The 16,403-nt window shown below is 39.4% G+C and overlaps 1 protein-coding gene across 3 annotated transcripts in view; it reads left to right on the forward strand.

Annotated features, from left to right (window-relative positions):
- The window catches only part of LOC104013315 (macrophage mannose receptor 1), a 66,834-nt gene extending 54,063 nt beyond the window's left edge, over positions 1–12,771 (forward strand). For all 3 annotated transcript variants that reach the window (XM_087776067.1, XM_009465804.2, XM_087776081.1), the window contains 5 exons: positions 728–880; positions 5,103–5,219; positions 7,160–7,327; positions 10,915–10,968; positions 11,355–12,771. In XM_087776067.1, the coding sequence (XP_087632193.1) occupies positions 728–880; positions 5,103–5,219; positions 7,160–7,327; positions 10,915–10,968; positions 11,355–11,605 (743 nt within the window). In that variant the 3' untranslated portion in view covers positions 11,606–12,771. The remainder of the gene's footprint in view (positions 1–727; positions 881–5,102; positions 5,220–7,159; positions 7,328–10,914; positions 10,969–11,354) is intronic.
- Positions 12,772–16,403: the final 3,632 nt, after the last annotated feature.

A 16,403-nucleotide genomic window follows, 5' to 3' on the forward strand; every position in this document is an offset into this window, starting at 1 on the left:
TCACTTTACATTAATAATGTTAGATATATTTTGCAAAGCTTAGACTCACGTTACTCTGCTGTTTATTCTGTTATTGAGTAAGCATGCAAGACCAAAAACCTCAAAAATCAAAAAGTAATGAATGTTAGGTAGTAGTCACATGGGTAGTGTGTTGAAGGGGGAAGAGCTGAATGACCAAGCTATAAGGTGTCACAAGGAATGTTTACTTTTAACAGCTTTCCAGATTTTCCTTTTGTAACTGAATAACAAACTACAGGTGGTATAGAAATGTTTAAGCATACTTCTTCAGGCTGCCTTCTCTTATGTTTTTGACCTGAAACTCCTGTTACTATCATCTGATAATGCCTTCTGCATTCCATGATACTAGGTCACAGCGCATATGACCAAGATTATATGGGCCCTAATTCAGTAAAGCAGTCAGGTGTGAAAATACATTTGTGAATAGAGTTGAGCTGAACTTAAGAATGTGTTAAAAAATAAAAGTATGCCTGGATTCTTTGCTAAATTAGATTTCCTGAGACTACAGTTGCAGTACTTTCTGTTCATAGATTTAGGACTTTTTCCCATTATTGTGATGTAGTAAGCAGTATAGGCTACCAAGATTACATTTTTTAAAGACATGAGTGAGTTTTCCAACATTTGGTTAGAATAATCTATTCATGATAAAAGAATGTATAAGAAGATGTTTCTTTAAATTTTGTGGGCTTTTTTATTTTTTTTTAAACAGTTCAAGCTCCCACTGAGCCCCCTCAGCTTCCAGGAAAGTGCCCTGAATCAGAAGGACACAAATCTTGGATCCCTTTCCGAGGTCATTGCTACTACATTGAATCTTCATCTACAAGAAACTGGGCCCAGGCATCTTTAGAATGTCTTCGACTAGGTAAGTATCCTGCTTAATCAAAGAACACATCTTTCTGACTTGTTTCTCCCCTCTGTGGAAAGTCGAACATGTGCTATGTTTTTTTGTGATTTCAAGGATGGTCCAAGTGTTGGACAAGACAGTTGCATCCAATTATTGCCTTAATTTGGGAGGAGATGGAAAATAGCTGTCTACTGTCTTTCGTGTGTGGGACAGACACTAGAGGAACTGTGTGGCCTGGAATGGAGATCACAAAAGTAGAAGCTTTGTCCTTTGACCCTGCTAGGAGGTAGTCAGCCTCATCCACAGCAGTCACTAAATCTTATTTTAGTGGCATTTTATATGTTTTGTATTCCTGATCTAATTTGCCCCTTGATTATTGCAGTTTTATGCCACTGGAATGAAAGTTACAGCTCTCTAGGCTGGATAATATATTAGCAAACTAGGGTTGTTGTGTTGTTTCATTCTTGCAACTTCCTTCTCTGGGAAAGTGATACAAGATTCATTATGCCAGACTTCATGTGTCTATAGAATTGGTGTCTATAGCATTCGTGGCAATGTGACTTGGGTGTCTAACCTCCCATTAGAGTATGCAGAGATCTTGTTCATGCTGTCAGTAGAACTGAAGACAAATTTATCTTCACTGGAAGTATATATTGACATTTGGTCAGGTGAATTGCACCCTAAACTCCACTGACTGGGTTTATTAGGTCTTCACTGATAATAAACCTACCAGTGAAACCTGTGTCAAATATAGACACCTAGAGCTGGGTAAGAAGAATCTCACTCTTTCTGCTGGTACTCAGTTTCATTTTTGGGTTCTCATGAACTAGTACATTGCCAGCTCCAGTTCAAGAAACTGGTATATTTGAGGGAAGGTTCAAGTTTTGGTATATGTTCTTTAAATCTTGCTATATTCTCGACATCAACATTTCCATAACATTTGGGTGAAAATACTTGATAATATACTTTTTAATATAGAAAAGCCTCCATAATACAACAGTCTTGCTGTAGGTCAGTCTTTAAGACTATGACAATTGTTGCAGTGTGACCCATTTCCATACAGTCCCGAGTTCTTTTGTTGACACGACAGATGCTCAGTCTTTGAAAGCTGCAATGTATGTTCTTAGTTATGCATAGTCAAAAGGACCTTGACATCTGTGCACATAACAGCTGTTATCTGTAATCTGCAGTTCTCTGCTTTAAGTGGAATGATTACAATTTTGAACAAGCTTGTGTGAGAAATAAAATAACATTTCTTTTCTTTGGAGGACTGAGTTTCTGAAACAGACTTTCAATAAGCAGAGTGGGGCAAATAAATGGAAGAGTTTTAAGGTGAAGTTTGAGAGGAATTGAACGATGATGTTGCATGTGATAGCAGGTGCCTCCGCTCACTGACAGGTTGTCCGCAGCTGTCCCACATCTTTGTTGTTGGAATCTGAAGTTACATCAGAATTGCCTTTTTCTGTTGAACTAAGAGTCCTGAAAAAAGACACTGACCATTTGTTTCAGCGTGTGTGGTAAAAGACTGGCATTATGTGGAATTTAAAATTTGAATGCTAGTATACTGAACACTTCATGTCACTGACATCCCCTTCCTTTCAATGCTACCCTTAATCTTTCATGGTAATTGTTAGGGCAGGCTGAATCCAGCAGCCCAGCAGAGGCAAGGCTGCCATGGCTCTATGCTGCCAAGTCCAACCAGTGACAAGGCTGAGAACGTGTTCCTTGTAGGTGCACACACACATATACAACGCATCTATATGTATATTCATGGCTGGCCACACAGATCAGCACAGATAGACACACAGAGCACTCACACAATCTGCGCCAGCACCCTTATTGTAGTCCCCTCTCCAGCTGATCAGGATGAAGGTCTGTTAGTGGGAATATATACAGAAGTACAACGTGAATCACTCCAGCAGCTGGGCTCAGACACTCAGTTTGCCCTGTAGCTGGCCCATGGATCTCAGTGTCCTCAGTTGCTGGGACCTGGAAATATGAGCCCCCACAGCCACCAGCCTGGCTCCTGTTGCTGGTACAGACCCCATCCCTGCCACACGCACACACACTGGTCCCTGCAGTAGTCAATCCCCCATGGTCTCGCCTGTAGAGACACACAGGGACACACACACATACAGAGCTAGCTGGAACTCCCCTGGTCCCTCAGTAGCCATTCCCTCCTTGATCTCCCTTAGAGATGCACGTACACCAGTGGATCTCATCCTTAGAGAGTCACAGCCCTTATGGTTCCTCTGATAGCTAGCTCAGCTTGTGGTCTCACCGTTGGTGATGCACAAACACACCTGTCTCACCTACTTGCTGGCTAGACAAACTTGATATTCCCTAGTGATCACACACTGACTTGTGTACCTGCACTTGCTCCAGTTGCTGGCACCACGGACACAAGGGTCTCTGACTCATGGTCCTGCTCCAGCTGCTGGTACTTAGACCCCCGTGCACACACATGCATATAGAGTAGAAGAGTCTTTCACCCATGAAAACAGTTAGAAATAAAGTTTAATAAGAGGATAGGACTCTCCACCCAGATCAGGCACAAGGTGTGGCCAGACAACTGTACTGACCAGCAAATTGTTTACACATGACCAGTCTTTTTATCCCCTTATCTGTGTATTTTCTCATGCTTCTTCCTCCCAAATCATCTAGGTCCATCCGTTTCCCTGCTTTTGGTTCCTTCCCTGAACATCTCATAATAAGTCTTGTGCAATCCTGAAATGCTCTTCTGTATCCCATCATGTGTCCCATACCTGTAGGTAACTCCCCTCAGTCTGAAAGGTACTCTGATGTTGATTTGTCTTGATGGGTTTCACACCTGGACACTAGGGCTAAGGCTGTTCTGTGACAGCCCTACGAGGGGCCTGAGCAGGATGTCCCATCCTCTGAGTCCATAATTTGGGTTCTTGCCCTGCCATTGTACGGTTTTGCTCCTCTGGGCTTGTGGAGATTGGCCTTTGATGCGCTGATGGCTCCTGTGATGGGCCTGGGAGTAGCCAGGGAAGGGGTCCCCCATCTGCCATTGTCTTTCTGTGCTCCCTTGTGGATGTGCAGTGAAGCTTTTTATCACACAACCTAACAGTAACCAAACATCTGATACCATTCAGCAAAAGAGGAACAATTAGGAAGACGTAAAGATTACAGTGAAAAAAGAGGAACGTTCTATGTTCTCTTATATTCTGCTGTCCCTGCTTGCACTCTGGGTTTTGTTTGCAGTTGGACATTTTCCAATTGTATCTTACCCATAGCAGAATTATGAACCATGGTAGAATTTATCAGTAGCTCAGCAGTGATTCAAATGACTTTTATATTTTCAATCTCTGTAACTGTGCCTTCCTTACCTGCAAAAAAATACCTTCAAAAATTCAACAGCCAAATCAAAACAGTCAAGTGCCAAACACAGCTATTGCTCCACACCTGTTGACTGCATTCCAGCCCCCCACTAAAGAGAACTGAAGATGCACTTTCTCCAGTGTTTAATGCCACTCCATACAAAGTTGTCTAGCTCATTCTGTCTGCTGGCTCTATGCTGTGACTTCTTGACTTTGCTAGAGCATCACACAGAACAAATCACTATGGCAGAATGCCTAGTGTTATGTGGATGACTAACAGGGTACTACACTAACTGGGCAACAGATGACCAAGATGATCTTTCTTTCTCTGATGGCTACAAAGAGAATGTAGGAAAATAAACAAGACCTGGTTAAAGAGTTACACTAAGGACTGTGCTTCAGAAAGTCAGCAAAGTCTGTGCTGTACACGAGCTATACAAAGGCTCAGAAAGCATTTAATCATTAATATGCGAAGTTATATGGTGTACAGACTGAAGTTATACACACTTTTTGTTTAGCGTGTTTTTTTGTTTGTTGTTTTTTTTTTTTTTAATAGTAACACATCAGTAGAAATTTATGCTCAATAACATCTTGGCATGCTGTGTTTTGCCTAGAGTTGTTTTTCAGTTATGTTGCTATCCACCCAGTGGATGAGGAAATAGACAAAATGCTAGTGCAATGTCATGGAAATGATAAGAAATATATCAGCAACAATGCCAGAGACCTTCAAAAGATATTATCCAGAGTTAGTTTCTGTTTTGAACTTCAAAGTCTTTTGGAATTTGGCACAGAAAATCAGTGGCAAAAGTAAGACTGGCATTTGACAGGACAATGAGAATGCTTTCCACTGTGAAACTTAGGTCTTTAAGACATTTTTTTTTCTCTGTGTCTTCCAGGTGCCTCTTTGGTATCTGTTGAAGACTCAGCCGAAGCCAACTTTCTGGCATACACCATTGAACCACTTGAAGGGAAAACATCAACTTTTTGGACAGGAATGTACAGAAATGTGGATGGTAATTTCTTTACTTTTCACATCTTTTTGTTTGGTGAATAATTGTCGCAAACTGTTTCTGTGTTGAAAATGTCATGTTTTACATCTGTAGTACATAAAAAGTGAAATTAGAAAAGGTATTATATTATCATCATGGGGGAAGCTGGTCAGTTGTAATCAAGCAATAATCAGTAATATATAACAGAAAGACCAGGCACAGAAAGTTCATCTTAAAGCAAGAAAAGTAATTCACAACTAAGTAAGGCACAAAGGTGCATATACCAGAGTACAGACAGGACGTGCTGGGAGTTGAGCCAAAGTCAAATGGTTCTTCTCAAATGTGGAGAGGCCCTGGGTTGATGTGCTTGTCATTGAGATACTCCAATTTTTGAGCTAGAGAATGGTATGGCTAACATCACCTCTAGTCTTTGGAATCACCATCCTGGAATGACCAGTCACCCATCTTTAGTTACAGCTGGCCCTCAGAACAGCTTCACTTTGAAGCTGGAATTGTATGTGTCTTTGGAATTGTGTATCACAAGTTTTTCTATTTTCTGCCTCACTGTAAGGAAGGTGAGGTAAGAGACTACAGGCAACAGGATGCTTTAATTAAATCTTTAATTTGCTGATTATTACTTTTTCATTAATATAGTTAGTATTCAATTAAATAGATATTTCTGTCTTTGTAATAGACCTAAAAGTTACTTCAGTCTTGTGCTGTTCAGACTAAAAGCTCCAGTGTAACAGTGTCAGAGGCAGGACTGCAGAATGGTTCAGGTGACTTGGGGTGGGGTTTTCTTGAGTTTTGGAGGTTTTTTTTTACAACTGCTTGCTCAACCACTTCAATGACAAATCAGTTGAGGAGAAGACAAGTATTCAGTTACATTACTTGAATCTTAACCAGGAAAAGGGGAAGTTTTCAGTAGAGGAGGAAAGAATTTGAAGAGAGTAATGATTTATAAGCATAACACATAAAGAAAAGTTGATATTTACTTGTGGTTAATTGATACAGGAAATGTTTTTTGAAGTGGTTCTAGAGCAGGTGCAGAACAATACAGTTCTTACAGTGATCATAAAGACAAGAGCTGCTTCAGCAAGTACATGTCATTGTATTACTAGATAGTGATTGCAGTGATTTCAGCATAACTGCATAACTAAATTTCATATCTTTGGAAAAGTGATTGTATCCAGATGCCATGCCCTGACACAAAGGGTGGCAGGTATTTAAAAAAAAAGAAACAAAACAACCAAAATATGAAGAATCTTATAAGAAAACAAAACATAGCTTTCATGCTGAGTCTAAGAATTTGCTTGTTTGAGTACAACTTAAGAGTCACAAGGGGCACATTTATTCTAAATAAATAGTACTATTAAAAGAAAGAAAGAAAAAAAGAAACAGGAAGGAAGAGACAGAAAGTCCCAGCGTAGTTGAACAACAGTGATCACAAGATTTTTGAAGCAGATCTTTAAAAGGAAAATCGTGTGTGTAAAGTCAGTGGGAAGGAGCAGAAACTGAAAAACAAACAGAAGAAAACTGCACTTAGAAAGACTTCAGTGGGGGCTCTGAAAAGACTGATACAAAACCTCCCTACAAATTACTGAAATAAAGGGCATTCTGTTGAAGATAAATTATCTTTTGACATTAGTAATTTCTATAAACTGAATAAATAATTGACACTGTACCATTGCAATAAATTGTGGGAGATACTTCTTTAAACTTTCTTGCCTTTGTAACATCATAAGCCAGATTGGCCTGCCATTTTCCAAAAATTGATGTTGTATCATTTGCATAGAAACTTAAGGGCAACATGATGTGTCAGACCAAAAATCTAAATAGTCTAGTGGCCTGTCTCCAAGAGTGGCCACAAGTAGATGTCTCAGGAAGGCAATAAATATGGAGGAGGTGTCAAGATGGAAATGAATACTATCTTGTTTTTCCATATTCAATGTTTTTCCAATTAGGAGAATGGCTGTGGCTAGACAACACTGCAGTGAATTTTGTCAACTGGAATGTAGGAGAACCTTCCCCTCAACAAAACGAGCACTGTGTTGAAATGTACGCAAACTCTGGGTACTGGAATAATATCTATTGCTCTTCCTACAAAGGCTATGTTTGTAAAAAGCCAAAAAGTAAGTGCTGCATTTATGAATTTGTTTTATGTGTGGAGTATGCTTCTTGCGTGCTAGTACTCGTAGATGGCTGTTACACACAGTGCATTTTAGCTGGGTGCTTTGAGGTTTTATAAATGCCAAGGGATGCACATCTGCATGCCAACGAAAAGAAAGAATATCTCTTGTCAGAAAGCAGAAGTGCTGATCAGTGCTCAAGTCCCTTCAGAACTGCTTTAAAAAGATTGTGTTCCTATCTTAACTGTACATAGTGTATATACTTAACAAGTTTGCCTGTTTTGTACTGATAATTGTTGAGTACTCACAAAGTTAGTACTGTGATTTGCACACACAAATTTGTCTCATCTATTTGAAAATATGTTCCTTAGGGTATCCCTTCTGCTCAGCCCGAGGAATACCCTTTGCTTATTTACCTCTGGAAGTCTCATGTGCATGCGTTTTCTGAGTATGAAGTAATGTTTCTGTGAATTGAGTATTTATGAATTGTGAATTAATGAACAGTTTTGGACCTTTGTCTCTGTGTTCTCCTGTTTTGAGAAGATGAATGAATGAAAAGCAAAGCAAATAGCATAGTCTGAATGTGCTAAACTGGAAGTGTCCTGAAATAACTGAATGTGCAAATTTGACAGTAAGGACATCTAGTGCATATGTGTTCCTAAAAGTCATCCTAATAATTTGTTTCAGCATGTATTGCAATATCAAAATCTCTTACTAATGTTTACTGAGAAGGGTGAAATGCATGTAGTAGCTGAAATATGCTCACTTCCTCTACAAGACTGGAAATGAGAGAAATTCTGCTATCCTTTCTATAAATTCGCTCTCATGCAAAATTATTCTTACTTACTCAGATACTTGGAATGATGACTGTATCTTCTACAGGAAATACTGCAGAACTGTCAGACATACCATCCATTCAGAGCCTACTTACCTGTCTTTTTACATTGTGATTGACAAACAAAAAGGCACTTTATTTTCATTCTCTATCCAGAATAGTCATAGATGTAGGTAACAAGTGTTAAAATCAATGGCCACCCTTTCTTTTCGACTGTTCAACTCATCTGTTTGTGCTGGTACTGGTATTCACCTGTTTTGATACGAAGACGTTTGAAGGAGCTGAAGCAGATGAAAGCTAGTTATTTTTTTTTAGGATTAGCTTCAGCCAGTCTAGCCTCCTGAGCTGGAGTGCCATGGAGTCAGCCAAATGCCAGTGTCAATGAAAGGACGATATAGTTGCGCACTCAGGAACAGGACACAATTGAATCCTACACTGTTGTAGAAATGCAGCTTGGCTTGGCACAGTTTTGCAAAGCTGTGATAATGCTCCATTTTCAGAATTGAAAAGATGTATTAAATAGCTATAGGCTAATAAATGGGGTGTTAGAAGCATGATTTTATTTAGTTGCACTTGCTATGGCTTGTTACGTTTGTTGTTTTCTGAAGAGGCTGCAAATGCAAACCTGTGACTGAAGTCTTTCCGTAGAGTAGATGCTATTTTCTGTTCTGCTTTTTGGGGTAATTTTTACCTTAGTAATTTGAAAATCTGTAGTGAGTCTATTCCATAAATAATCTAACTTTATTTCTTAAGTAAGGAGGTACTCTAAAGAGCTGTTCAGCAGTTCAACAGGTGCTAGCTGATTTTGCTACAAATAGTGACTAGGTATATTATGCTCATGGCATCTCACTCTCACTTTTCAGGAATAGCAGATTCATATCACTAAATATACTGCTTGTTGAAAGGTTTATCATGCAGTCATCTTATACTAAAAACCAACAGTAATGTGCATAATATGCATCATCAGTGCTATACAAAACTTGGTCAGTCAACATTTTTTGGTGAGGAACAAGGAAAAAGTGTCTAGGTTACTATATTCCAAAAATTTTCCAGCCAAATGAAGCAATGCAGCCAGAAGACTATTTTCCAAATTTGCATAATGTAAATTATTTCCTCCTATTCCTTGTTACATTTCTGAGACTGTTTTTTACACTGTGCTTTTGGACATAAGGTAGCATTATCTTCACAGAATCACAGAATGGTTGAGGTTGGTAGGGACCTCTGGAGGTCATCTGTTCCAACCCGCCTGCTCAAGCAGGGCCACCTAGAGCCAGTTGCCCTGTACCGTGTTCAGATGGCTTTTGAATATCTCCAAGGATGGAGACACCACAACCTCCCTGGGCAGCCTGTGCCAGTGCTCAGTCACCCTTGCAGCTCAGAAGTGTTTCCTGATGTTCAGAGGGAACCTCCTGTGTTTCAGTTTGTGCCCACTGCCTCTGGTCCTGTCACTGGGCACCACTGAAAGGAGCCTGGCTGCATCATCTTTACACCCTCCTTTCAGTTATTTGTATACATTGAAAAGATCCCCCCTGAGCCTTCTCTTCTAGGCTAAACAGTTCCAGCCCTCTCAGCCTTTCTCATGTAAGAGTTGTTCCAGTCCCTTCATCATCTTAGTGGCTCTTCACTGGACTCCCTCCAGTAGCTCTCTCTGTCTCTTGACTGGGGAGCCCAGCACTGGACATGACATGTAATGTAGCAAACACGCAATGCCTCCAGCAAGCACTTGAAAAGTGTGCAAGTCTAGAAAGTTCCCAGTTTCTGTGTTTTCCACAGATTTGCATGCTGGTGTAGTGCAGACAAGTAACAAGCTGCTTTTTATTGTAAATAGCATTAATAGAAACTTTTCTTGATAGAAACTCTTGGAAACATCCAAATAATCATGTCTGGTTTTACTTTGAAGAGCTAGATATAGCGTAATGTTTGTCTCTAGATGTAAAACTAGCTGGGCTAACAGACACTCCAGCAGAGTTCTGGAAAATCTTTGGAAGTCGGGATTGTTGGATTATTAATGAAATCAAGCAATGTAAGTGGGGAAATTGGTAAAACAATTTAACTTCCTGGGCTCACCTTTTTCAGAATGAAACACAATGCATTGATTCAAGATTTAGTTACAGACTGATTTTATGTCCACATGGCAAAATACGGATGTTCACCTTAAATGATGGCCCAGTTTTCCCAGCAAGCCAGATTTTGTGGTCCAGATATTAAATTTTAAATGAGCTACAAACATTTTAGTTTGGATGTGATACGTGCTAAAACACTTTGGAGTTCATGAGTGATTTCAATTGTCTGTGTAGGTAGGCCATTAAAGTCTCTTGGCAAACCAAGTTTATTACACTTGCTATGTTTATATAAGATAACAAATACTGCAAGAATTTGCAATTATATTGAGGATTATGTTTTATCATCTCTGTCCTGAAGATGCTGTGTAGATTTTCTTGTGGTTTTACACCCACGTCAGGATCTGTCTCCATGGGGCTCTTTGATGTTTCTTCTTTTCTGTTAGTTTATGTAAATACCTACATATGAGACCAGAATACAATTGACCATTGTGCTATGCCTTTTGATAGGTGTATATAGCTTTGTATGGACTAAACTCAAGTGTTTTCAGTATTTAGTGGTACGTATTACCATATATTTCTCTGAATATGATTTTCAGTATGTTCCAAATATAGAAATAAATAATAAATAATATAGAAATAAATAGCAGAATAATCTAATAACATAATTCTTTTTCAATGTTTTGAAATGCCAGCAACTGAAAAGCCACCAGCAGCTGAAATGCCACCAGCTGTAATGCCTACAAAGGGTAAGAATATTGTCTTTCAAGTAGACAAAAACTAGTCTCATGTAAGATCATAAACAGAACAAATCATGTTCCGTATTATGTCGCTTACATTTTCTGATATACCTGAGTACCATATCTGTTTCCTAGGGGCACATTATTTCCTAGTAGAATACAATATACTCCATTAAGTGTCCAAATGCAGATTTAAAAAAATAATAATTTGTGATATAGCATGCAATGTTAGCATTTTAAAATAAATTAATTTTATGTTGCTACCTTTGTCTCTCATTATTTTGAAACAAATGGAACATTTTTGCTTAAAACATCATGCTTTCTAAAGAAATTGTTTCCAGTAATCAGATAAAGAGTATGTAGCACCCTCTTGATTTCTTTGTACTTGTTTTCAGCAATGACAAAGGACAAGAAGGCTCCTACTCTGAACCACAGTAAAACAGGAGTTGTCGTTATTGTTGTCATCCTCATCCTAGTTGGAAGTGGCCTTGCAGGCTATCTCTTCTACAAGAGAAGAAAGAATCGCTTGTCAACAAATGACAGCTTTGAGAACAATTTGTATTTTAATAGTGATGCAATTCCTGCAACTAGTGACACAAAGGATCTTGTCACCAACATAGAACGGAATGAACATGCGACCCTGTAATGTAATGTAATAAAATGAAATGTAGTGTAATATGTAATGTAAAATGTAATGTAATAAAATAAAATGTGCCTTGTTTTAATAAAGTTATGCAATTAGAATTAAGCCAAAGCTATTCTTTCACGTACAAATACTGCAGTAGCCAGTTTCAGTGTGTGCGTAATGTTATGTACAGCAGTTACTTTATTTTGTAACCATTGTATAATGTGTGAGATTTCAGATCTCACGATTTGATGACCCACACGAGTGAGTGTGGGTCTTAAGAAAAGAGATAAGGTTGACTAATTATTAAATGGAACAATAGAAATGGATGCAATAAGAAGCAAAATGTAGTAGATCCACTTGAGCAGTCTCCCAAGATTTGAAGTTTCTGCACCAGATTTATTTCAAACTATGCTAATGCAGAGATTCTCCAAGCTATTCAGCAAACATCTCTCTAATTCTAACAGCTTTCAAGTATTCCTAGGGACTTAACTACAGTGGTAGTGGCTAGATGACAAGTCTGTATTTAGGTTCATCCTCTTTGAACCACGTGGGGAAAAAATACTTTTATGATATAATTTCGGTTCCCACAATTTCACACAACATGGAGAACCAGGTGTGTAGTTCTTGCAGTTTACGTATTCTAAGATTTAATCAGGTAAAATCTGGGGGCAGGCCTCTGGAAAGGGAAAGCGTGGTTGGCGTTAACTGCCAGCTTTCTGGCTGGCCACAGGTGGGTTTGTCTGGGAGAGGTGCTGAAGGTTATGGCAAAACTTCCTTCTTATCAGGATGACAGTCACTGAGGAATGGGAGGAATGCTGCCTATATGCGTTCTGAAGGTTTATAGGAGCACTGGATAGCTGTTATGGTGATCACATGTTGGTACTGCTCTCCTACATCCTTTCAATAAGTAGCGTAGGTTTGTGGGGTGTGTGCTGGAAGTCAAAAACAATTTAGCTTTACCAATGTATTAGTTACTACTGATTTTATTTCCTTTCTAAAATGGCTAGATCAGTTACCATTTATGGAAATCCTAGATTCCCCAAGGTGGAGTTCATATTCCTAATTTTTGTAAATCTTGTAAAATGTAAATCATGCATGATTCCTCACTCACATACAAAGGTTTGCAAGGTTTGGTTTTGTGGTTTCAGATTTTATTCTATGAAATAAACAGTAACTAGCTTTGATTTTTTAAATAGTTTTTCATTTTATAGTCTTGTCTATGTAAGACTCTGTAACAGGGTAAAGTTAAAAAGGAGATGATACAACCGTGGATACACTCCATCCAAAGTTGTGATCAAGTAATATATTGACCGTATTTTCCTGAATCTGTCCAGGGATTGTCTGCTTAAAACCAAGCCAAAAATGTCAGCTGAGTTATTTAGTAAAACTCTTGAATTACATATGCATGCAGGTAAGATGGGGAAATTTGTCCTGGAACTCCTTTTCTCCTCTGTCTCTGCTCCCTTTCTCCCAGTTATCTCCTTGCTTCTGTTCCTACTGCCGTTTCCATTTTTAATGCAGGGTTGTTTGAGGAGGAGTACTACTCCTCTTTTCAAGGAGCAGTACTTCCAATGGTTCTTCCTGCCATCTGGTGTGGCTTATGTGCCAGAAACCGCCTGCCTGACTGGTTTATGATGTTAAGGAAAGGATGACGTCGTTTCAATTATATGGAGAAGTGGTGTCAGCTAGAAAGGTACGTGAAATGGCCAGTGAAAGGTCAAGAGGCCCTGACTGGGATCCCAGCCTCACTGCCCTGGCTGTTGTGCAAACAACAAATAGGCACAGTCTCTACCCAGAATAGAAGTTCAGTCCTGTTCTGGGGCCCTGCACAGTCTTAAGGCAGTATCTGCACACCGAGTGATTCTTCCAGATAACATTTCATCACGTGTATACGCAAATGTATGACTGGAAAGAAAATAAAGATTGAGGAGATGTCTCATTTCTGGTGCTTTGCCATACTTATCAGGTACATCTCTACAGCTAAAGAGTGTCAGGGAGAGAACCCAGCTACTGGAGCCTGGATAGTCCTGGACTCATTTACCCATTTATACTGCCTGAAATCCAGCATCATCTCTGAGTTGAAGAGAATTAAAAATGCTGTGCTCGTTAATAGCTGGCAGTAGGTGTAGCTGCTGCTGTGAAATGCTGTGTCTGTTCCGTTCTCCTGTCCAAATGGGTACAGAAAAAATAGAGGAGGTTCCAAATGAGAAGCTCTACTCTGAAGGTGGATCTACTTGCTTGCTCATTTCAGAGAGAGTGTGAGTGAAAAAGACTTGAAAGATTTTCAGAAGAGGAGGAAATTTAAGCTGCATGGTTTCCTGTCCCTCCTATTGCAATACAATGGAATTAAAACAAATTTCCCATTAAAAAGAGCAAACATGGAAGCAATGGCATTTACAGCACAGGAAATCATTACAGTTCCATGTGGTAAGCTGAAGATGAGTACTGATATTTTATACGTGTTCTGGTTTCGGATGGGATAGAGTTAATTTTCTTCTTAGTAGCTAGTATAGTGCTGTGTTTTGGGTTTAGGATGAGAATAATGTTGATAACACACTGATGTTTTGGATCTTGCTGAGTAGAGTTTACCCTAGTCAAGGACTTTTCAGCTTCCCATGCTCTGCCAGGTGCACAAGAAGCTGGGAGGGGGCACAGCCAGGACAGCTGACCCAGCCTGGCCAAAGGGCTGTGCCATACCGTATGACGTCATGCTCAGTATATAAAGCTGGGGGAAGAAGAAGGAAGGGGGGGACATTCGGAGTGATGGCGTTTGTCTTCCCAAGTAACTGTTACGCGTGATGGAGCCCTGCTTTCCTGGGGATGGCTGAACACCTGCCTGCCGATGGGAAGCAGTGAATGAATTCCTTGCTTTGCTTTGCTTGCACATGCAGCTTTTGCTTTACCTATTAAACTGTCTTTATCTCAACCCATGAGTTTTCTCACTTCTACTCTTCTACACCGGTGGGGGGGAGTGAGCGAGCAGCTGTGTGGTGCTTAGTTGCTAGCTGGGGTTAAACCACGACAATACACAAACTCTAATAGGAATTTTTGAATGGAATGTAGCAAAACGAACAACCTTTAACACTTTAAACAATATCTAATTAATACAAGCTTAAATGGCAGGCTTTTACCTAGGGACTTGTAATTATAAAAAACCAGGATTTCTTGGCTTTCTGTTTTGGTGGGGTATTTTGTTTGTTTGTGTTTGGTTGTTTGATTTTTGGTTGGTTGGTTGGTTGGTTGGGTTTTTCCCCAGCTAGTAGCTTTCAGTGATGGCAACACATTTATGAGACTGTCTGAATACAGAGTCCAATTCCAGGTTTTTAACAATCATCATCATTCCTTTGGTTATCCTTGTGACAAAACTGATCATAATATTCCCAGAAAAATTGAAAGAGTAGTTTCCAAACTGGTGTTCTCTTTCCACACCCTTACATTATTTCCGTCTTCCCTGGACTGAGTTGTCGTGTGATGGTTTTACCAAAGGTCGTTTGGTGATCTGGCATTATGTCCTTTTTCCTGCTGCTAAGCTGCGATGTTCCTGACAAGTGATTAACTACATAAAAAATGTTTCGAGGATTGGGTTGGGGAAATAATCCAGGTTGCTCTATTTGACTGAAAAAAACCAATGTATCTTCTTGGAAATGATTCATTATCATATGGATGCCATATAATTTGTTACTTAATGTACTTTGACCCATCACCAGTTCTTTCAGCCATTCTCTACTACTGGCTGCTAGTCCTGTTGGGATCAGTCAGTTGCCTTAGAACTGCCCTGTTGCTCTTGTGATCTCTTATTTTGTCTCCTGAGTAGATGCCACTACTTAGGGAAGGTTTCAGGCTGTATGTTACATAAATGTACATTCACAGAGGAATTGGGAGCTTGCTTTTCTGAAATATTCTTGCTGTAAAAACAAGGAAAATAATTTCTTGATAAGATGAAACATAAGCAATGGGTAGAAAAGCAAACGAAATTTTTAACTGATTGCTAATAGTTCATATCCATAATCCTCTGATTCTGCCAAGATTTCTTATGTTTGATCTGGGTGGTTTAGATAAATTAAAGAAAAAAGTTGATTTATGTAGCATGAAAATATAGCGTGAAAGTGCCTTATGTTGCTCTTTCAGTATGTTTTGAGCCTGTCTAGAGAAAGGGAAAGGTTGCTCACTCTCTGGGTTTTTTTTAGGCTAGAATGTTTCTACTGAGGTTTACAGTATGTCGTCTTTTTTTTTTTTTTTTTTTTTTTTTAAAGGTATTTTCGGTTGGAAACTGCAGTTGTGCTATACTGGGGATTCTGGGTTGAAATCTTATATCAAGTTGGAGCAAGCTAAATGATCACAAAATTCCTTTCAGATTTTAATACCTTTTTTTTTTTAAATGAATTATTTAAATTCTGTAGGGAAGCATCTGGTTGAACCTGGATGGACTCACCCATGCGTTGCTGTGGGCAGCTGAGGAATGACTTGATGGCAATATTTGATAGCGTGTAAAGGTTTGTCTCTTTGCACATTGCTACGTTTCTTGATATCCTTGTGCTTAATTTTCGTTTCCCCTTTTCTCCAGAAGAGTTCAGACTTCAGAGAAAAGGTGGTGAATCTGCACACTGTGAGTGTAACTTCCTGCCCGGGAGCAGAGATTGCCACAGGAACAATGCTGACTCAACACAAAACCCAGCAGCCTTTCTTCCTCGCCACTTCTAAAATTTCAGGCTGTGCCTTGCCAAGGGGAAGATGCTGGAGTGCATCTTTGCAGCCTTCTGATTTTCTTTGCCACTTTGCAGGCTGTGATGGGGTCTACTCAGACAAACATACAAAC

Source organism: Nipponia nippon, unplaced genomic scaffold (assembly GCF_047370975.1).
Source record: "Nipponia nippon isolate SJK-2023a ecotype South Korea unplaced genomic scaffold, ASM4737097v1 scaffold_1, whole genome shotgun sequence".
Classification (NCBI taxonomy): domain Eukaryota; kingdom Metazoa; phylum Chordata; class Aves; order Pelecaniformes; family Threskiornithidae; genus Nipponia; species Nipponia nippon.